The 21,215-nt window shown below is 40.6% G+C and overlaps 1 protein-coding gene across 2 annotated transcripts in view; it reads right to left on the reverse strand.

Moving 5' to 3' along the window:
- The window catches only part of si:dkey-100n23.5 (uncharacterized), a 667,944-nt gene that overhangs the window by 191,114 nt on the left and 455,615 nt on the right, over positions 1 to 21,215 (reverse strand). For both annotated transcript variants that reach the window (XM_051926134.1, XM_051926133.1), the window contains one exon: positions 14,140 to 14,222. In XM_051926134.1, the coding sequence (XP_051782094.1) occupies positions 14,140 to 14,222 (83 nt within the window). The remainder of the gene's footprint in view (positions 1 to 14,139; positions 14,223 to 21,215) is intronic.

Below are 21,215 nucleotides of genomic sequence, written 5' to 3' on the forward strand. Positions count from 1 at the left end.
TACTACGAAGAAAATGTGTAGTATAGTGATAAGTTAACAATTTTTCACACTATAAGTACAAATAGTTAAATTGATGTCTGATACATCTTGAATCACTCTAAATTGGCAACAGAATTATTTCATTTTTTATATAGCTTTAATCCATGCAAAGGACTGTTATCCTTCCCATGGACTGGTTACTTATAAAAGCTGCCAGAATAGGCTCTGACCTCCTGTGACCCTGAATTATATAAAGTGGGCTGCAAATTGTTTATTATAATTAATACTAGACATGGAGGACATTCCAAACACTAAAGAAGTCCTTTTTTGTCCTTCATATGAAAATATGTTTGAATTATTCAAGCAATGCTGGATAAATGGCTTACTATTAAATTAACTTGGTATTTCAGGGGGTGCGACAAAGAGGAAGGCCGCACCTGTAATTTGGCAAATTTTGGTGAGGTGCATTGTCTTACTTTATCATGGTGCAATCAATCTTTTGCAGTGGGCCATCATATGCAGGTCTTTAATTAGTTAGTGGTCCTGTTCCATGATAGAAAAAGAATCAAGCATTGCATGTGCAAATGTCACCTGTGAATGAGCCACAGAAATGTGATATTCTTGCGGGTTCCTTGCTGCGGGCAGAGTATTCGTAAAGGAAAATACATTTTTTAAGAGAATGGAATTTGAACCTTGCAATGATCCATAGAGAAGGGTGAGGTCTAGTATTGAATTCTATGCAAACCCTGATAGTGAAACATCACTATTTCAAGGTTTGATTGGCATTTTTTCCAGGGGGAGAAATGGGGGACTGATTTGGATGCAACACCTGCTGCTTACACTCAACCCATCTCTTCTGCCGGTGGTCCTGGCAGTAGTGTGGCAATTTTAACTGTGTGGCACTGTTTCTGAACTGCAATACAGGTGCTGTCGGAGACAAAGCTTGTTGACTGTTTCATTGCTTAGTGCGTTCCAGCACCCCTTGCTCCACAGGAGTCTCCAATCCCAAAAACTACTTGATCATTGATTGTGTGTTAATTCCTCATGGCACTTGATGCTTCACAGTATGTCCAACTCCCGGACCATCAATCAAGTGTTTAAGCTTCAGGGGGTACACATTTACAAAATTGCTGTGATTTATAAAGGTAAATTTCTTAATTTATATTTAACTTTTATGCACTCAGTTAAAAACATATTTTTTGAGTTCAATTTGTTCACCTGCAGTACTGTATGTGGTTCAAAAATCAGAAATTTAACTTCATCTTCAAATGTAATATTACTTTTGTAGGGGGTGCGAATATAAATCAAACACTTCTTAGACGTGTTGAGCATAGAAAAGGTTGGGAACCAATGCCTTACTGGGAGAAGTATGATGAATTAAAATGTTACCAACCTACATGCTATTGGCACCGCCTGACAATATGGTAACCCATGTCATCAAAGCTTATTTGTTGTCTTAAAATAAGGCATTTGAGTAGTTGGTTTACTGTCTAATTCACAGTTTTGCCATCTATTTATTTGTCTTCATGAAAAGCACAATGGAAAGACAGTAGATTGATCTTTGTGCCAAATTGTCTATTGGTATTTTTCTTACGATAATTCTTTAAAAACTCATAATACAAGATTTTTAATCCCACTTAATCCAATTCAGGGTTACAAACTGAAGTCTATCTAAGTTCAAGGCAGGAAAGCACTCCTTGATCAGGTTCCAAAGAGTCCACTTACAAATGCTCATTTGTAAAGACATGCATATCTTTAGTATATCAAAAGAGTACCAGTAATTTGGGCCCATGATGCAGAAGGCCTAACCACTGTTCCATTTGTGTAAAATGGATTTCAGGATCTTCTGGTTCAGAATTCATCAAATGCAGATTGAGGGTTTTTTATTTAATAATTATACAAACCCCATGTAGTGAACACAGCAAGAAATAGTTATACTTTAGAAAAGTATTATTTCATAAAAAGGATTACATTTAAAAATTGCAAAGTAGAGAGCATTAGAACAATCTAGATGAGAACAGGCCATTCAGCCAAACAAAGCTTGTCATTCCTATCCACTTAATTCTTCTAAAAAAACATCAAGTCTAGTTGAAACTCCCTAAAGTCTTGCACCTGACCTCTCTTACTGTCTACCACGCTACTTGGTAGCTTATTCCAAGTGTCTATGGTTCTCCCTCCTCAAACTGCCACCTTATCGTGGTGGAGGGGTTTGTGTGTCCCAATAATCCTAGGAGCTCTGTTGTCCGGGGCTTTATGCCCCTGGTAGGGCCACCCACGGCAAACTGGTCCTAGGTGAGGGATGAGATAAAGAGCGGTTCAGGAAACCTCCTATGAAGAACAAAAAATTTGGACAGCGTTTTCCCTTGCCTGGACGCGGGTCACCAGGGCCCCCCTCTGGAGCCAGGCCTGGAGGTGGGGCTCGATGGTGAGCACCTGGTGGCCGGGCCTGCACCCATGGGGCTTGGCCGGGCACAGCCCGAAGAGGCAATGTGGGTCCCCCTTCCCATGGGCTCACCACCTATGGGAGGGGCCAAGGAGGTCGGGTGCAGTGTGAGTTGGGTTGTGGCCGAAGGCGGAGGACCTTGGCGGTCCGATCCTCGGCTACAGAAGCTGGCTCTTGGGATGTGGAATGTCACCTCTCTGAAGGGGAAGGAGCCTGAGCTAGTGCGCAAGTTGAGAGGTTCCGGCTAGATATAATCGGGCTCACCTCGACGCACAGCTTGGACTCTGGAACCAATCTCCTTGAGAGGGGCTTTGCCTTCAGGTAGGGGGACGGGTCCTAAACTTCAATGCTCACGTGGACAATGACAGTGAGACCTGGAAGGGCGTGATTGGGAGGAATGGACCCACCGATCTGAACCTGAGCGGTGTTTTGTTATTGGACTTCTGTGCTCGTCACGGATTGTCCATAACGAACACCATGTTCAAGCATGGGGGTGTTCATATGTGCACTTTGCACCAGGACACCCTAGGCCTCAGTTCGATGATTGACTTTGTGGTCGTGTCATCAGACTTGCGGCCACATGTCTTGGACACTCGGCTGAAGAGAGGGGCAGAGCTGTCAACTGATCACCACCTGGTGGTGGGTAGGCTTCGATGGTGGGGGAGGATGCAGGTCAGGCCTGGTAGGCAGAAAAACGTGTTGTGAGGGTCTGCTGGGAACGTCTGGCAGAGTCCTCTGTCAGAAGTAGCATCAACATTGAGTTCGAATGGGCCATGTTCCATGCCTCTATTGTTGAGGCAGCTGACCAGAGTTGTGGCCATAAGGTGGTCGGTGCCTGTCGTGGCGGCAATCCCCAAACCCATTGGTGGACACCGGCGGTGAGGGATGCCGTCAAGCTGAAGAAGGAGTCCGACAGGACCCTTTTGTCTTGTGGGACTTTGGAGGCAGCTAATAGGTACCAGCAGGCCAAGCGGAATGCGGCTTCGGTGGTTGCTGAGGCAAAAGCTCGGGCGTGGGAGGAGTTTGAAGAGGCTATAGAGAACGACTTTGGCACGGCTTCTGGGAGATTCTGGTCCACCATCCGGCGTCTCAGGAGGGGGAAGCAGTGCAGTGTCAACACTGTATATGGTGGGGATGGTGCGCTGCTGACCTCGACTCGGGACGTTGTGGGTCGGTGGGGGGAGTACTTCGAAGACCTCCTCAATCCCACTAACATGCCTTCCAATGAGGAAGCAGAGCCTGGGGATTCGGAGGTGGGCTCCCCCATCTCTGGGACTGAGGTCACCAAGGTGGTCAAAAAACTCCTTGGTGGCAGGGCCCCGGGGTGGATGAGATACGCCTGGAGTTCCTCAAGGTTCTGGATGTTGTAGGACTGTCTTGGTTGACACGCCTCTGCAACATCACATGGACATCAGAGACAGTGCCTCTGGATTGGCAGACCGGGGTGGTTGTCCTAAGAAGGGGGACCGGAGGGTGTGTTCCAACTACAGAGGGATCACACTCCTCAGCCTCCCTGGAAAAGTCTATTCGGGGATCCTGGAAAAGAGGGTCAGTCAGATAGTCGAACCTTGGATTCAGGAGGAACAGTGTGGTTTTCGTCCTGGTCGCAGAACAGTGGACCAGCTCTACACCCTTAGCAGGGTCCTGGAGGGTGCGTGGGAGTTTGCCCAACCAGTCTACATGTGTTTTGTGGACTTGGAGAAGGTGTTCGACCGTGTCCCTCGGGGAATCCTGTTGGGGGTACTCCAAGAGTATGGGGTACCAGACCCCCCCTGATAAGGGCTGTTCGGTCCCTGTACAACCAGTGTCAGAGCTTGGTCCACATGGCCGGCAGTAAGTCAAACCTGTTTCCAGTGAGACTCCGCCAGGGCTGCCCTTTGTCACCGATTCTGTTCTTAACTTTTATGGACAGAATTTCTAGGCACATCCAGGGCGTTGAGGGGGTCCAGTTTGGTGGACTCAGGATTGGGTCACTGCTTTTTGCAGATGATGTTGTCCTGTTTGCTTCATCAGGCTGTGATCTTCAGCTCTCTCTGGATCGGTTCGCAGCTGAGTGTGAAGCGGCTGGGATGGGAATCAGCACCTCCAAATCTGAGACCATGGTCCTCAGCCAGAAAAGGGTGGAGTGCCCTCTCAGGGTTGGGAGCAAGATCCTGCCCCAAGTGGAGGAGTTCAAGTATCTCGGTGTCTTGTTCACGAGTGAGGGAAGAATGGAGCGTGAGATCAGCAGGCGGATCGGTGCGGCGTCCGCAGTGATGCGGGCTCTGCATCGGTCTGTCATGTTGAAAAAGGAGCTGAGCCGTAAGGCAAAGCTCTTAGTTTACCAGTCGATCTATGTTCCTACCCTCACCTATGGTCACGAGTTATGGGCAGTGACCGAAAGAACGAGATCGCGAATACAAGTGGCTGAAATGAGTTTCCTCCGCAGGGTGTCTGGGCTTTCCCTTAAAGATAGGGTGAGAAGCTCCGTCATCCGGGAGGGGCTCAGAGTAGAGCCGCTGCTCCTCCGCATGGAGAGGAGTCAGATGAGGTGGCTTGGGCATCTGATCAGGATGCCTCCTGGACGCCTCCCTGGTGAGGTGTTCCGGGCACGTCTAACCGGGAGGAGGCCCTGGGGAAGACCCAGGACATGCTGGAGGGACTATGTCTCATGGCTGGCCTGGGAACGCCTCGGGATTCCCCCAGAAGAGCTAGAAGAAGTGGCCGGGGAGAGGGAAGTCTGGGTATCTCTGCTCAAGCTGCTGCCCCCATGACCTGATCTTGGATAAGTGGAAGAGGATGGATGGATGGATGGATGGATATGGTTCTCTGTGTAAAGAAAACTATTTGTGTGAAATTTATGCTTAACAAGTTTCCAACTGTATCTCGTGCTCTTGATGAACTCATTTTAAATAACAGTCTTGATCCAATGTATTAATTCCCTTCATAATTTTAAACACCTCATGTCACCTTTTTCTTTTGCTTAAACTGAAAAGGCTCGGCTCTTTTAATCTTATTTCATAATTCATCCTATATATCCCTGGAATCAGCCCAGATCCTAGTGATTCAATCACCTCTACACCCTCAATTCTAATTATTTTGATTATTACAAAATACTAAACCTTGACAGGCTTCACCCCGCGTTGGTGCTTTAACATACAGTCTCAAAAAACAGTCACTGATTACATCTAAAAACTCCTGCTCTTGTACTCTGCCTTTTTCAAGATTATCCCAGTTAATATTTGGATAGTTAAAGTCCCCATGACTATAATATCCTCCTGTAAACTTGTCTTTTTAATATTAGTAAAAAGATGTGTGTTGAAATTACTGTCTGCATTGGGTGGTCTATAACGCACTCTTAAAATAAGGCCTCTTTCCCTAATGCTTTCCAGGCGAAGCCACATGTCCTTTCTAAGATGGGGCTCAAAGTCCAACTGAAGAGGACTTGCATTTAAATTCTGTTTGACATAAACAGCATCCCCACCTCATTTTCTGTTCTGTTTATCCTTCCTAAAAAATGTGTATTCCTCTGTGTTATACTCATCCCCATCTTTGTTATTTAGCCAGGTTTCTGTTATTGCTATAATATCATAATTATGCTCTGCTACATACAACTCCAACTCACTTGCCTTATTTTTGATACTTATAACATCCTAGCATTAAGGAAAGCTATTTTAATGTATTACTCCTTTTACATTTAAACATTGGGTTAAAATTTACATTACTACACATTTTTATTTTTGCACTATTGTTCGTTCCTCCATGTATAGTTCTAAACCTGGCCTGTCCTAAACTCCCTGCAGCCCCCCCATTCCCTAGTTTAAACAATCTTTGGCTAACCTACTCATACACCTCCCCAATACATTGGTGACCCTCTGGTTCAGATGTAACCTGTTGTGGCTGAACAGGTCTCATCTGTTCCAAAAGCAGTCCCAATTCCCTATAAACCTATTCCCTTCTACCCTGCACCAAGATTTTTAGCCAGGTCAGCCTGGTACTTAACTCTTTGAATTTGGATTGCAGAACTGACTACCCTTATGTATGTCATTTGTTCCAACATGGAAAATGACAACTAGATCCACCCCCGCTCTAGCCAAGAGCCTATCTACGCTTCCACGGAGGTCTCCCATCTGTGCACCCAGAAGGCTACACACCATATGAGACTGTCTCTGGAGCAAACATGTGCTTCAATCCCCCTAATGATTGAGTCCCCAACTATGACTACCTCTCTCTTTCTAGTTTTGAGGTGGCCTGTTGGGGCTCCTCATCCCTGCCTACCACCTCTGAATCTTCAGACACCGTCCAGCTCCACAAGGACCTCAAAACAGTTTGACACTTCCAATTCTGGGGTTGATGCTCCCAGACAGTGTGCCCCATTTACCTTGTGACTTGTGACTGTGTCCCAACTATCTCAGTCTCTCTGGTCTGGAATCTACTGCCATGCACACTATCTCACTAAAGGACACATGGGCCAGGTCTGCCAATTCTCTAGTACAATGTAGGCTAGCCAACTCCTCCTTCAGTTCAGTGACCCTTAGCTCAAGGTCCTGGATCAACTGGCATCTCCTGCAGATGTAGCCCTCATAGAAGACTGGCTCTTCCAAGCCGTCATCTAAAGCATCCAACATCCAACAGGACTTGCATTGCACTGGCCTCATTATTAAAAATTGATTTAGGATTCCCACAACTGCCTTCATTTTTTCTATTTATAATTAAAATTAAATGATTTAACTTAAATGGTAAAACTAAAAAAAATGAAGCCAAAGAAATTAGATTATAGAACTACTACAGCTATTTTACACCTTCTGGCCCCTTAAGCTCCTGTAATATTGTCTGTCTCAACAGCCTGCTGTTTGTCCTTCTGTGAGGTTAACTTTACTTTTCTCTGTCTGTTCTCCTAACGTTGCACTCCTCTTATTCCTTAGATGAAGTATGCATATTTAAAAAAAAATGCAATTTTTACAAATGTACTGCATATAAAGACACAGTAGCTTTGCAATACCGATTAAAGTGCTATAAATAAGTTGGCTGCAAGAGTGAATTCACATTGAGAGGCACTTTCACATGGTTAACTCTTTTCTTAATGGTACTATGAATGTTGGTTTGTTAAAAGCAACAAAATAAGACTGATTTTCACATATGAGTATATCAGTATCTCAGTAACTGGGGATCCTTCCTTGCAAAATGTTGACACATTTCAAACTTTGCTCTATGGCTTTTAAATACTGGCTTATATACAGACATCTCTGTTATCTGAGTCCAAACTTTGTGGAGAAGAGAAGAGCAGTGTACAGGAATCCTGTCTGAGTCATACAGTTAGTGAGACATGATAGAGAGGAATGTTTTTTCAATATATTAAAATAAAACAAGATATATACTTTGGTATTTTTTAAAGTAGCACATGTTGTGTTGGACAGTTTGACTTTAACACACTTATGACTCAGATGAGATATGTTTCAGATTCACTATGCACTGCTTGTCTTCTCTTCACACTGTTAGGACTCTAGTAACAGAGTTCACTCTATACAAGCCAGCTTGTTAAAAGCAATTGAGCAAAGCTTAAATGTCTGAAGGCATATGCATAGTAAAGTTTTGCTCTTTTTAAAAGGCAGACCTAAACATAAAATATTCTATCCTTGAAGAACCATGGTGGCCCCATGCTGTACACATTGAACTAGCCATGTTACCTGTTATTTCATTATTAAACAAAAAATCCCTTTGACATAATTAATCTTTCATAAATTTCCATCTTACCATCAAGGTTCTCTCGGTCAGCGTAGAACTATAGTAGTTACAAACTTCTTTTCTATTGCTGCATTTCTATTGTTGCTGGGCAACTCTATAGCCAGACCGAAAAAAATGCTCTGCCATGTAACAGTGATTTAAATGGATAATTCCAGCACTCACTTAAAGCTCACCTACACAGAAAAGAATACTTGTTGCCAGGGTTCCCTAATCTTCCTTTAACATTAGAGATCAAGATTATTCCGTCTGAAGAGTAATGATTAGTATATGCAATATTTCTACACTTTTATTAGTCTCTTCCAAAAAGTTCTTTCTCAGATCACTTGAGACAACATCGGGAGATGGATCTTTCAAAACAAATTTCAGACAGAGAATGGAAAACAACATTTAACAAGATATCCCCATCATCGATTTGTGCAAAGCACGATGTCATTTTATTAAAAACATTTTATGTCACACACACCTACCTGTCTCAACTTAAATGATCTAAAATGTACCCAGGCTGAGACTGTAAACAATGTCATCAGGCACAAACCTGTCTCGTACATATGTTCCTGCAAATGTCCCACACTCAGACCATACTGGGGAAAAAATCTGTGCCTATCTGTGAGACAGTATTAGAACCACTATAACATCAAATCCATTTATACTGTAGCAGAGTTCAGAGCATCACCAGACGGGACCAATTAAAAATCTCTTGTGATTTCTTCCAATGCATTAATCATTCATTGTCTCATTATTTAGTTAAAAAACTCTCTGTCCACATACTATGACACAGTGGAAAAGAGATGCTCTATTCTTTTTAAAATTAGACAAAAAAAAAACAAGTTTTCCATTCAAGGAACTGTCCAAAGCTGATTTAGAACTTGGCACAATATTACTAATGTTTTGTTAAAAGTAAGCAGGCTGGACCTCTGTAACTCTCTAGATGTATTAGCATCTTGGACCAAGAACTACACAATGGATTTACTGATTTCATAGCTCTTAGAAGAGTTGGTAATGATGTTGAAGATTAATTTAATCTTGATATGAAATACTGCATTAATTATGAGATACTCAGTTGCTCTATATAAAACGTATTGTAATGCATTCTTACAAAACTAATAAAGATAAGAAAAAACAGTACTTGTAAAGGTCAATACTTTGAAGGTCTATTGTCTACATATACTGTAATTACAACAAAAAGAAGATGATTAACACTGTCCAAGTGAAACCACGTGACTCATGACTTTTTGAAAAATAACATGTCAAGCACCCAAGTTATTTTTTGTATTATCCAACTTCCTATAATCATTCTGCAAGTATATGTGTGGCCTCTGCAATAGGCAAACATTTGTTCCTACCTTGCAACCAATGCTCAACAACCCTGAACTGAATCAGTAGATTTGAGAATGCTTTGTTATATTATATTAAAATGGTAACAATATTAAGATACCTATAAGAAATATACTAGAAAAAAACGTAACCACAAAAGTGGTCTTGGAAATTTTAATTCGTGAAGAAAACATTGGCTGAGAAATGGATAGGCTGATTATAAAGTCCATGTACTATAAAGACTGAAAGACACTCATGGGCACAGACACCAGATGTTATCTGCTCTCCTTTTCTCCTGTTTGCTCGATCTGACTTTCTGCCTATTCTGCTTCTTTAAACTCATTTTTAACGGTGCTTCTGTTGACATTCATTTTTCTCTTACTCATTAATCCCAACATTATGAATAATCATACTAGACATTTCCTATTCCAGGTGTAATCAAAATATGTTCTACTGTCTTCTTTGTTGTAGTGTCACACTTTAAAAACAAAGTGAACTAAAAAAAATTTTAAATAAAATATAGGTGACAAAATTCTTCTGAAAAGGGTTTTTCTGGCACAAAAGGGTCTTAAATAAAATAAATACAAAATAACACTGATCCATCCTTTATCTCTACATACGAAGGTCTGTCTATTAAATAACAAGACTGTGTTTCTCTCTCTTAATAAAAGCAGTGAGAACTGATTATGAGCACTAGCCATGCAGGTTTAAATCTGTCCAAACCTGCACAACAAATGATAGCACTCTCTGTCGTTTAGTTGATTGTCAGTCACTGTTTAATGCCGTTGTGTTTCCCATTTTGTGCAGGAGTTATGCTAAGTTTAAAAGTTGAGCAACGTGTTAATTTGAAATTTTTAGTAAAAATTGAACAAAACACCAATGGAATCTTTTCAAATGCATACTGAGACTTACGGGAAGACTGCATGTCTTGTGCGTTTTTCCTACATTGAAATCTGTGCTTAAAGGAACACGTTTTGAGTCAATGGATGCAGTAAAGAAGTAAAGAAGAAAACATCAGATGTCTTGAAAAAGCTGACAGAAACTGATCTGCTCCATGCTTTCGACCAGTGGAAACCAAAACTGCATTGGTGCATAATTACGAATGGGGAGTATATTGAAGGAGACAAGCATTAGAATTGTTATATAAATAAAAGTGAGTTATTGTGTCAGTCTCGTTATTTAATAGACAGACCTCGTATTACAGTACATGCAGGAGAGAAATGTGCTCTTATTTTATTCTCTAACTGTATTTAGTACCTTGTACCTGTAGCTTAGAAGGCAGAGCTCTATTAAACAGCTCTATAATTTATCGGACCTTTTCTAGGCATCATGGAAGTGTGTGGATAAAGGAGAGAAACAGTTAAAATGAGCATTCCATTCAAAAATGGTATTTGGTATATGTTACTTACCCCATGTAGTTTGTAGTGTTGGCCAAGAAAATTTTTTTAATGAAATGTTTTTGTGCAGAATGGAGATAATAATGTTTCTGATATAACAGGTGTCTAATGTGACTCACACTGGACAACAGTAAACAATATCAAAAATTTGACAAAAAAATCTCATGCTACAATTGTCATATAATCCATATGTCAAGTCACCTAGTCGTGTACTCAGAACATCCCAAACCACATGTATTTTTACTAAAAATAGTAAAGAATACATGATTATATACCTGAAAAGCAAAAGTAGAATTATGCATCTTATCGCAAGTCAGTAATACATAGCGTCTGTGGATGTAAATGTTATTCATACAGGTTTCAAGTTGGGGAGCAGGCACTGGTACAGTGCGTTGCTGCACCCACCACACAACGAAACAGCTCGTGATCCTGTTTAGCAACTCCCCAGGCAGTCACGCGGTCCAGTCCCAGCCTCCGGAAATTACCCTCTATCTGCCGCAGCCAGGTGTTACGTGGGCGACCCCTTGGCCTGGTCCAGCCACTCGGGTCCCCAACAATGAGGATCCTACAAGCTGGATCACCCTCGGGGAAACGCGCCACAAGGTCGTAGTGCTGTAACTGAAGCTCCCTCACAATACAGGTAATGTGCCTCATTCGGGACTCCATGAGCAACCACTCATTTGACACAAAGTCAAACCAATGGTACCCAAGGATTTTCCGGAGAGACACAGTGCCAAAGGAGTCCAGTCTTCATCTCAGGTCACTAGCGTCCATGTCTCGCAACCATATAACTAGACAGAAAGCACCAGGACTCTAAAGACTGCATAGATATAAGGAGCGCCACACACCCCTTTCCAGCGACCTCATTACCCCCCATGCTCTCCCAATCCATCTACTGACTTCATAGGAAGAGTCACCAAAAAAATGAATGTCACTGCTAAGGTAAGTAAACCTCTCATCAGGGTTGACACTCTCTCCGCAGACAGACACACTGCTGATGGCTGTGCCTAAGAGGTCATTAAAGGCCTTGATCTTGGTTTTTATCCAGGACACTCGCAAGCCCAGACACTCAGACTCCTTGCTCAGTCTCTCGAGTGCCCCGACCAAAGCCTCCATTGACTCCACGAAGATCACAGCATCATCAGCAAAGTCAAGATCAGTGAATCTTTATTCACCAACAGATGCCCCACAGCCGTTGGACCCCATAACCTTGTCCAACACCCAGTCTATACCAGCTTTGAACAGAGTAGGAGCAAGAACACACCCTTGACGAACCCCAGAATCAAATGGGAAAAACACAGAAGTTCAGCCTCCACTCTGCACAGCACTCACAGTACCAGTGTACAGGCCGGCCATGATATCCAGCAACCTTGAGGGGATCCTGCGAACCCTCAGGATGTCCCACAGGGCAGTTTGATCAACCGATTCAAACGCTTTATGAAAATCGACAAAGGCTGCAAAGAAACTCTGCCAATATTTGCGTTTGCGCTCCATGAGAACCTTCAGTGCCAGGATGCGGTTGATGGTAGACTGTTCCGGTCACTGGTAGGTGAGCAAGTGATCACAGATCCTATTGAAGACGACCCTAGCAAGGACCTTACCTGGCACCGAGAGCAGTGTTTTCTCCCTGTAGTTGTCACAATCCAGATGGTCACCCTACCCTTTCCAAATAGGGACGACAAATCACATTTTCCAGTCAGTTGGGATGATGCCAGTCTCCCAAATGGAAGCAAAGATTGCTTGCAATGCCAGGAGGACAGCCTTACTACCAGCCTGGATAAGTTCACCCTGGCTACCACAGATCCCTGCAGCCTTGCCTCCCCTCAGCTGGTTCACCACCTGTGCCATCTCAGTGAGATTGGGTGGTTCACAGCTCAAGGATCAGCCTCAAGAATCGTGGACCCAGAGATATCCAACATCCTAGCTGGAGGATCAGCTTTGAACAGCTACTCAAAGTAGCCAGCCCAGCGGGTCACAACTGCAGTGTCATCTGTAAGGACCATTAATAATCACTAACTGAATCAAATGAAAATCTGTAGACTGTGTGAGGAAACCCATGTAAACACTGGAAGAAAATAAAAAAATCTCACAGAATGCACTTGAGGTTGAAATGAAAACAGGAATAAGCTGTGTGAGATGGCAGTGCTGTTCAGTGTTCTCCTCTGTCATATTTAGTGACATTTAATAAAGGGAAATTCAAATCCAGAGAACTTTAGTTTAGTTGCTGGTATCACTTAATAGTGAAAAATTAAGTGTATAGAAAATTCCTGTTTTCGAAATGCACAAGAAAATGTATGCTTCCTCAATGCTTGCTCATGAAATATGGCAATGACCTGAAACACTTTATCCACACAAATGAGATGTTCACCACGGACAAAGTAAACTTTCTTACACTGGTAAAGTCAAAATCTTGATTTCAATCAACAAATTCTAGAAAATAAATAGCAATTGAAAATTTAATGCAAAGCCTTACTAAAACAGCTCCAAAGAACAAAATAATGCCTTCAGGGGGGGGTAAACATGTACTAAGTTTAAAGTCACCATCATTTATTTTAAGTGTATACCTGAAATGAAGCATAGAAGCACAAAAAGTTGTATACTAACAAATGCCTTTATAGAAGTAACTAGAAATAAAAGATGATAATCAATGATTTTTATCTCATATTTATCTTTATACCTCAAATCCAGTTTGCTTGAGAATAACTGCACAAATAACAACATTGACTTTACAGTCCAAACACATATTTGCAAAGATCACTTTTTACATCTTGCCTGAAGAAGGGGCCTGAGTTGCCTCGAAAGCTTGCATATTGTAATCTTTCTAGTTAGCCAATAAAAGGTGTCATTTTGCTTGGCTTTTCTCTACATTCATAATGGCTAACACGGTACAACACCCTAGTACTGTAATAACAATGTTAGTAACAATATCCACTTGTTTCATCTTGTCTTTAAAATAATGAACAAAATCTGAACTTCTGTATGTATTATACATTGGAGCATTTGCATATACCACAGGCAATAATACACACAAATATAACAAACACATGATAAATCCAAGTGACACCCTCATACAAATGTCACAATTTAACAATTAGCAACACTGAGCAGAGAGGAAGTTAACAAAGCAGTATTTTTAACACAAGAATAATAAAATAAGTTCATAACAACACGTGCTAAATTAAAAATAGGTTATCTAATAATGCAAAACAAAAAAATGTGGAGCAGATTGGTAGGTACACCTACTGTATATGGCCAGATGTGTGTATGAAGCTACAGTCTTACCTGTTAATGAGAGGAAACAGGGACACCAGCAAGTACACCGAAGGGTACCACTTCAGTGGTTTGATCTCTTGCACTAACAATGCCTGAAAACAGAAATATCATAATCTTATTAATTTTCCTAACAATATAAAACATTATCTCCAGACAGCAAATTCTTGTTTTCAAATTAGTGTACTTATTTTTTGGAACACTACATGTAAGTACAAAGTAGCACTAAATTAAGGAACCTAAAAGCGCATGGTCATGAAGATAAACTCAGATCCTTACACATCCATAATAAATTAAATCATAATGCATAGCACATATTTCTCTTTGCATAAATAATGGCTTCAGTACATTATGACCCAACAAACAGCAAAAAGTGGTTGCATAAACTATAAAAATCACACACTGGACTGTAAATCAAACCCAAGGGGTTTCCAAGTTTTTTTTTCCAGGTGTATTTGGACATCTTGCCCAATGTGCAATAAATAAGTCCACATGTGCACAGAAGCGCTCCTCCAATTAGGAGCCACGCGTTGGCCTTGGGAGAGCGAAAGATCAGCCCCACAGCAACACATTCATTATTCAAAGGGCTGGAAGGGCTTGAAGGCAGCCTGTGCTGGGGCTGCAGTGCATGGGAGACAGCACATCAAACACTGACAGGCTTTTAAATACTATTCCCATTCCAAAGGAGGAGGAAAACTGCCTGTACCAAAAAAGAAACACACACACACGCACACAAACATATAAACAACAAGAGCTGTACAAGGTACATCACTTATAAAGAATGGGGAAGACCTTTGCTAAAATGCACAAAAACAATGATAATTATTTAGATAAGCCCATCTAATCATGGTTGACTACAGCTGGTTTCTGAAATACTGACTAACAGCAAGGAAATCAGTTTAATGTCAACACAAGATGAATTCAACAAATGCCAGAGGTCCATGCTGCTTTCTTCACATGACAAGAGGAGTACATAAATTGGTTTCAGGATCTTTTATACTGCTTCCAAATTTTAGTGAAAGAGAGAAGAAGTGTGTAAAAGTTTGGACACTTTTGGTCAATGTTTAAGTTGTAATGAATCTCTTAAGTGAAAAGAGGCAGTACAAAAACTAGGAGGACATCTTTCTGTATATTGTATTTAATTTTACATACTCAAAATAATATGGCTGCCTTGGCTCTCAAACTATTTTGGACTTCTCTAATATTCTGCTGATATTATTCTAAGAATTTTCAGGTAAGGGAGACAGAGATTTTTATCCTTACTTATCATATGGCTCTGCAGAGTTACAGGTTGATTATCACATGCAAGTAAGAGATAATTGCACTTTGTATGTATGACAATAATAAAAATAATAGTGTAAGAGGATTAAACCACCTGAACGGCTCCTACAGTTTTATGATTCCTCTAGCACATAAATATTCTGTGCCAACATTTTGTGACATGCTTGAAATTTCTGAAAGAAAAAGTACAGTGTGCAAAGTGTTATGCAACTGCAAAATGTTCAATTACTAAAAGAACTAGAGGAATGTCAGTCAGCAGGAATGCCGCTGTCACATTTACAACTTTTTAATGTTATATAGAATAATAAGACTGAACAATAAGCACACATAGCTTAATAGCTAGCTAAATGTTTACTGTCTAAGTGCAGTTTGTGAAAACTTTTGCTAAGAAAAACACAGCAGCTGATCATTCTTACGTCAAATTCATGTTGTAGAAATGACACTTCATACTGTCATGCATATCTACTCTTTTCTTTTCTATAGTTTTTCACTGCAAATTAGGAAATATGTCTTGAATGGTGATTGTCTCTGTGGAGTTTGCATGTTTTTCGTATGTTTTCATAGGTTCATACTGATCAGGTTGGTGTCTGTACAAGTGTGAATATGGTAAGTGCATGGGTAGGCCCTGTGATGGACTGGCACCATGGCCAAGGCTGTTTCCTGTCTTGGGCCAGTGCTTCCTCTGACCTTGAACTAGAGTAAGTAGGTTTGAGAATACTATGATATATTACAGAAGATGCCATATTCCAGAGATTGACAACAGTTGTAGACCATGACTTCATGAATAAGGTTTCTAGCACAATTTATTCTTGTCCAGCTGGCCAATATGAGACTGTCTCTGAAAAAGGATTTTTTTTCATGTTTTCTAGCTGCACAGCGTTTAGATGGTATTATTCCTCATCTAGATTATTTACACTGGAATTCTGTCCAGTTCTGAATCACCTTCAAACTTTGATCAAAACTATCATTAATATCAGCTTCTGATGCTGGGTTTCTCCATATCCTAAAGCCTCTGCAAAACTTCTAGTGAACGTTAATTTAGTCTTGTCTTGGAATTCTTCATATAGGTGTACACATGCTATTTTCCCAGTCATACAATTTTAATGTAAACTTAAAACTCTTTTGCATTTTATATCTAATATGCTTATATTCACTTGTTTTTAAATTGTCTGGTGCTTTCTATCAATTCTTGCCATCAATCATTTTCTATGTACAGGCAGTTCTTTGTTTAACATTCTGACATGCTGCCAGAATATTTGAGGGTTTTTCTCTAGGTCTCACTATATTTTATTATTTGGATTACATTTTACCTCTTTGCCTCATTTCACATTGCATTTTGACAAAAAAAGGCACTATAGTGTTTAAAAAATGCCACTTTATTATGTCCCATTTTTTTAAAAACACCATATCATGAAAGCGCTTACAGAAGAAATATTGAAGTATTGATTGTAAATGAAGGGCATACAGAGTATACTTGTGCTATTTTGCCTAAATATATTCATTACAAAGCAAAACATCATTATTATTGAAAAACTAGGTTAGTGATACAAAAAATGTTGTCTTTAATATCTTCATATGACCTAAAGAAAAGTACCTGAAAAACGACAGCACAGTTACTTCAATCACTGTTTTACAAAAAAACATTATTTTAAATCCAGACTGTGTATGAGATTCTGAAACAGAAGATGTATCTTCCTGGCAGTAGTAGTTGCTTGCACATGTTTCAGTTTTGATAATATAGAAAATTAGCTTTTTGACCTCTCAACAGATGGATAGACTTCCTGTTCTGAATACATCGAGAGATTTTTTTTTATCACAAATTAAAATAGCACTAAAAACCCACAGAGAAAACAACTGTGGCTCAAAAGTGCTTTAGACAAAAGCTCTTTGATTTTATACAACTAACAAGCACTAATAATTGAACTGAATTAATATATTTTCTCTACAACACTGAAGAAATGCTGAAGAGGCCATTCTTGAAAGTAACATTAATGAGAAAGTTGCAAACTTTTTGAATTATTTTTAACAGACATGCAATATATTTTGCATATGCTTATTTTCCCCACTAAGTATCCAAAAGTAGACTATCAAGACACTACGTACAAACACATTTCACTTTCGTATTGGACCTGCTGCAAAAGCCTTGTCTCGTCATAATCTTAAAATAGACAACTGCTAATGCCACATACTTTCAGCATTTCACGTCAGCACTCGTCCTAAATCAAGTGCAGCCATAAGTGTACAGATTCAGTTAGCAAACGGCTGAGAAAGACATTTTCTGCTCCAAACATGTGAGTGACTTCGCCAGCCTGAATTATTTATCACCCTTCTAGCACTCTCACAGGCTTCTCTCCAGGGCACACAGACCAAGAGAAAAGACGGGAGACTACCTTCTTTTAACTTTATAGGGTGTGCATTAAAACTCTGACAGGTACAAGCACGGCTTCAAAACTATGAAATAAACAAAGGGTCAGAAAGGTCCCCTGGCGAGTTATTTTTTTTTTCTTTTTTTTAAATCAAGAACAACGTAACAAAGAATAATATTACTGCTGGAAAGCTGATGATACTCTTATTTTACTAACCTTTAATAAATATTCATTATACAGTAGATGCCGCCAACCTTCTGTGATCTGATCAAAAACCCTCTATAAATGAAGATATTTAAATTGTACTACTTGGAATATTTATTTTCGTTTGACCCACTGTCTCTTTTTATAGTTTCTGAAATATACTGTTATGTTCTCAATATTTTCTCTCTAAGAAGCACCTGTTTATTGAGGATAAATACAATAAATCTTAATTTCTGATCAATATACTACTTGCTTTAAAGTAGAAACACTTTTCTGGCTGTCGTTAAGCAAGAGGTTTTTGGTAATGTTCATATTTGTCTTGAACATGTACTTTTTCAATGGTACATTCAATGAATTTGTGCATAAAAATATATGCTACATAACATTCTTGTTTATTTGAATTCCAGATTTTTAAGATAAGTTATATCACTTGTTGTTTAGTCCAATATACAGAGTAGCTGAATTAAGGAAGTGATAAGGGATGTCACAGTTGACCCTTCAGTATTAAAAAGGTTGCACAGGGAAATCACAGATATTGCAGCTACCCAGATATAGTGGCACCTGCACTATTTAATAGATAAACAGATTTTTATTTTGTGCTAGACACTTAAGGTGGCATGGTGGTACATTGATTAGTGTGACTGTTGTATAGTTCAGAGACCTGACCTAGACACACTACCTTCATAATGGTTAAGTTAGCTGTTTCAAATGTATGGTTCTCTCTGAATTTCTGCATAAGATTCTTGCACGAGAAATACAATGTACGGCAAGACGGTGCTTGTTCCTTTGATAAATAAGCTACAAATTCTTGAACCTTCACACAATTTGATTTATGGCCTTAGTCATTTGAATCAACTGACTTTGCAAACCTAAAAAAGCACCTTGCAGAACCTGCAGTAGGAGCTAACTGCTTTCCTTAAAACTAATTCAGTACAGCTTAAATTTGTTTAATGCGCATCAATGTAGATGATCTCTGGAAGATCCTGTCTAGATTTGGATGTCCTACCAAATTTATCATTTCCCTACAGAAGCAGATGCATTCATATTTTAAATGAGGTCAAACAGAATTACGTTGTCACACTAACCAATTAAATCTGCATCTGATCCCCGACATTGTTCCTGTATAGTTGAAACTGAATACTGGTTTGACAGCAAGCTTTTCAACCGAAACCACATGGCCAAGACAGAAGTAACTAAGACAGCTGTTACTGACTTCAAATACACAGATGATTGTCTAAAGTCAATGTCACATTATGCAACTTCTAGCCATGGGGTATGTCAGATTTGCCAAACACAGTTGCTGATCTTGTCACTGGACCTTGTTGTTTTACACGAATGAGAATAGCTAGACATGTCACATTTACCAACTGCATGCCGACCTTCCAGCACAGTTGTGCCCTCCCGTTTATGTGACAGCTATTAACATTCTCCCTAATGGAGCTCACAGTGTATGAAGGATTAACAGATACAATGATTTCAGCCACAATCTCCACCCTTTTTTCCATTCTGTCATGGTACATAAAATACAAGACATCAGATAGACAAGTTTCTCTTCTGTTTATGTGGTCCAAAGCCCTCATGTTCCTTATTCATTGTTGTTGCATATATATATTGTACTTCTGGATTACTGTTACACTGATTCTGGAAGATCCACAGGGTCATCTGGCGAATAGACAACAGGACACAAACATGGTAGTATGCAGCAGGGTTGTGTTCCTAAAGAAGTTCTGACTAATCACCTTGCCCAGTGTTGATAGGAAGATTTTTTTCAGCATTTTAGTTAAGTTTCTGATATACTTTTTCCTTAAGAACCAATAGATAGACACATAAATAGAGAAAGGTGGTTTTCCTGGAGTGAAAAGTTGTCTACAGCACAATTCCAATGGTTTGATGAACTACAAGCTGGTGGTTGAGACACTGGAGAGATACCATGCCCCAGCCAGTGTAAGAGACCTAATTCTGGATTACTACATTGATTTCAGATTGAGAGTCTCAGCAAAACCAATAACATCAGAGTGGCAGAGATTGGAGGAGGGAATCATCATAGATTGCACCATTTCAGTGAGTTTGCTTGTGGTGGCTATGGACATGCTAGTAAAATCACCTGAACCAGAGTGTAGAGGCCCCAACACCAAATCTGGGATCCACCAACCACCAATCCCTTCATCCTGTGGCCACTGACTCAATAGCTGGAGCTAGGTGGGCCATGAAGGGGTTGGAGAGACTGATGAAATGGGCAGGATGATGTTTAAGCCCAAACTGGGGGCAGGGGTAGCAGTCAAGACCAGCACAAAGTGGAGAGTGTAGACAGCAGTGGCATATGCACTGACACATAGGGATTTGGTGGGAAAAGTGACCAGAGGAAGAATGGATCTTGGAATCCTTTCAACTCCCCGTTATGACAAAGCACGAGAATAGGTATTGCAGCATCTGATCCAGAAGGACGGCAGCAATTGAGAAGAAACAATCTGGCAGCACAGTAAGGATGAGACAGCAAGATGCCTGGATCAGTTGAGAGCAAGTTGTTGAGGGAAAACAACTCATGGACTGACTTCTGGATGGCAGAACCACACAACATCAAGTTTTTGGTCCCTTTAGTGAATCATATCCTTCAAAGTCCATCCAACTTGTACCATTGGGGCATGGTGGAGAAACCAGTTTACCCACACTGCCATTGACAGGGGAATCTGGAGCATATTTTGAGTTACTGTCCAAAGGCTTTGAGGGAAGGCCGATATTGCTGATTATGATCAGGTCATTAAGACCATTGTATAGAACAGTAGTAGTGCCATCACTGCACGGAAAAGGTCAAAACCCACAAGGCCATTAATATACTTAATTAGAGAAGTCAAAGTCAGGAGAAAAAGCACCATCTGGACTGCTAAACAGTGCACAAGACTGGCAGTTGATGATAGATTTGGACTGGCAACTTAAGTTCCTGTAGCATATTCCTACAGCACTCTGACCAGACATAGTTCTAGTATCAGGAAGTACAAAAAGCTTGCACATTCTGGGGCTTACTGTGCCATGGGAGAAGTGTCTGGAGGAGGCCTTTGAGCAGAAGTAGTGCAAGTATGAAGGCCTAGTAAGCGACTGCCACAGGCAATGCTATAGGGCAACGTGCAAGCTCATGCAGATAAGGTGCATAATCTTTGCAGGGCAGTCTCTGTACTGGGTATACTCTGTACTCTGCCACTCTGGGAAAGGAGGAGGAGAGCCATCTACAACACCACAGAG

The sequence above is a fragment of the Erpetoichthys calabaricus genome, chromosome 4 (genome assembly GCF_900747795.2).
Source record: "Erpetoichthys calabaricus chromosome 4, fErpCal1.3, whole genome shotgun sequence".
NCBI lineage: Eukaryota > Metazoa > Chordata > Cladistia > Polypteriformes > Polypteridae > Erpetoichthys > Erpetoichthys calabaricus.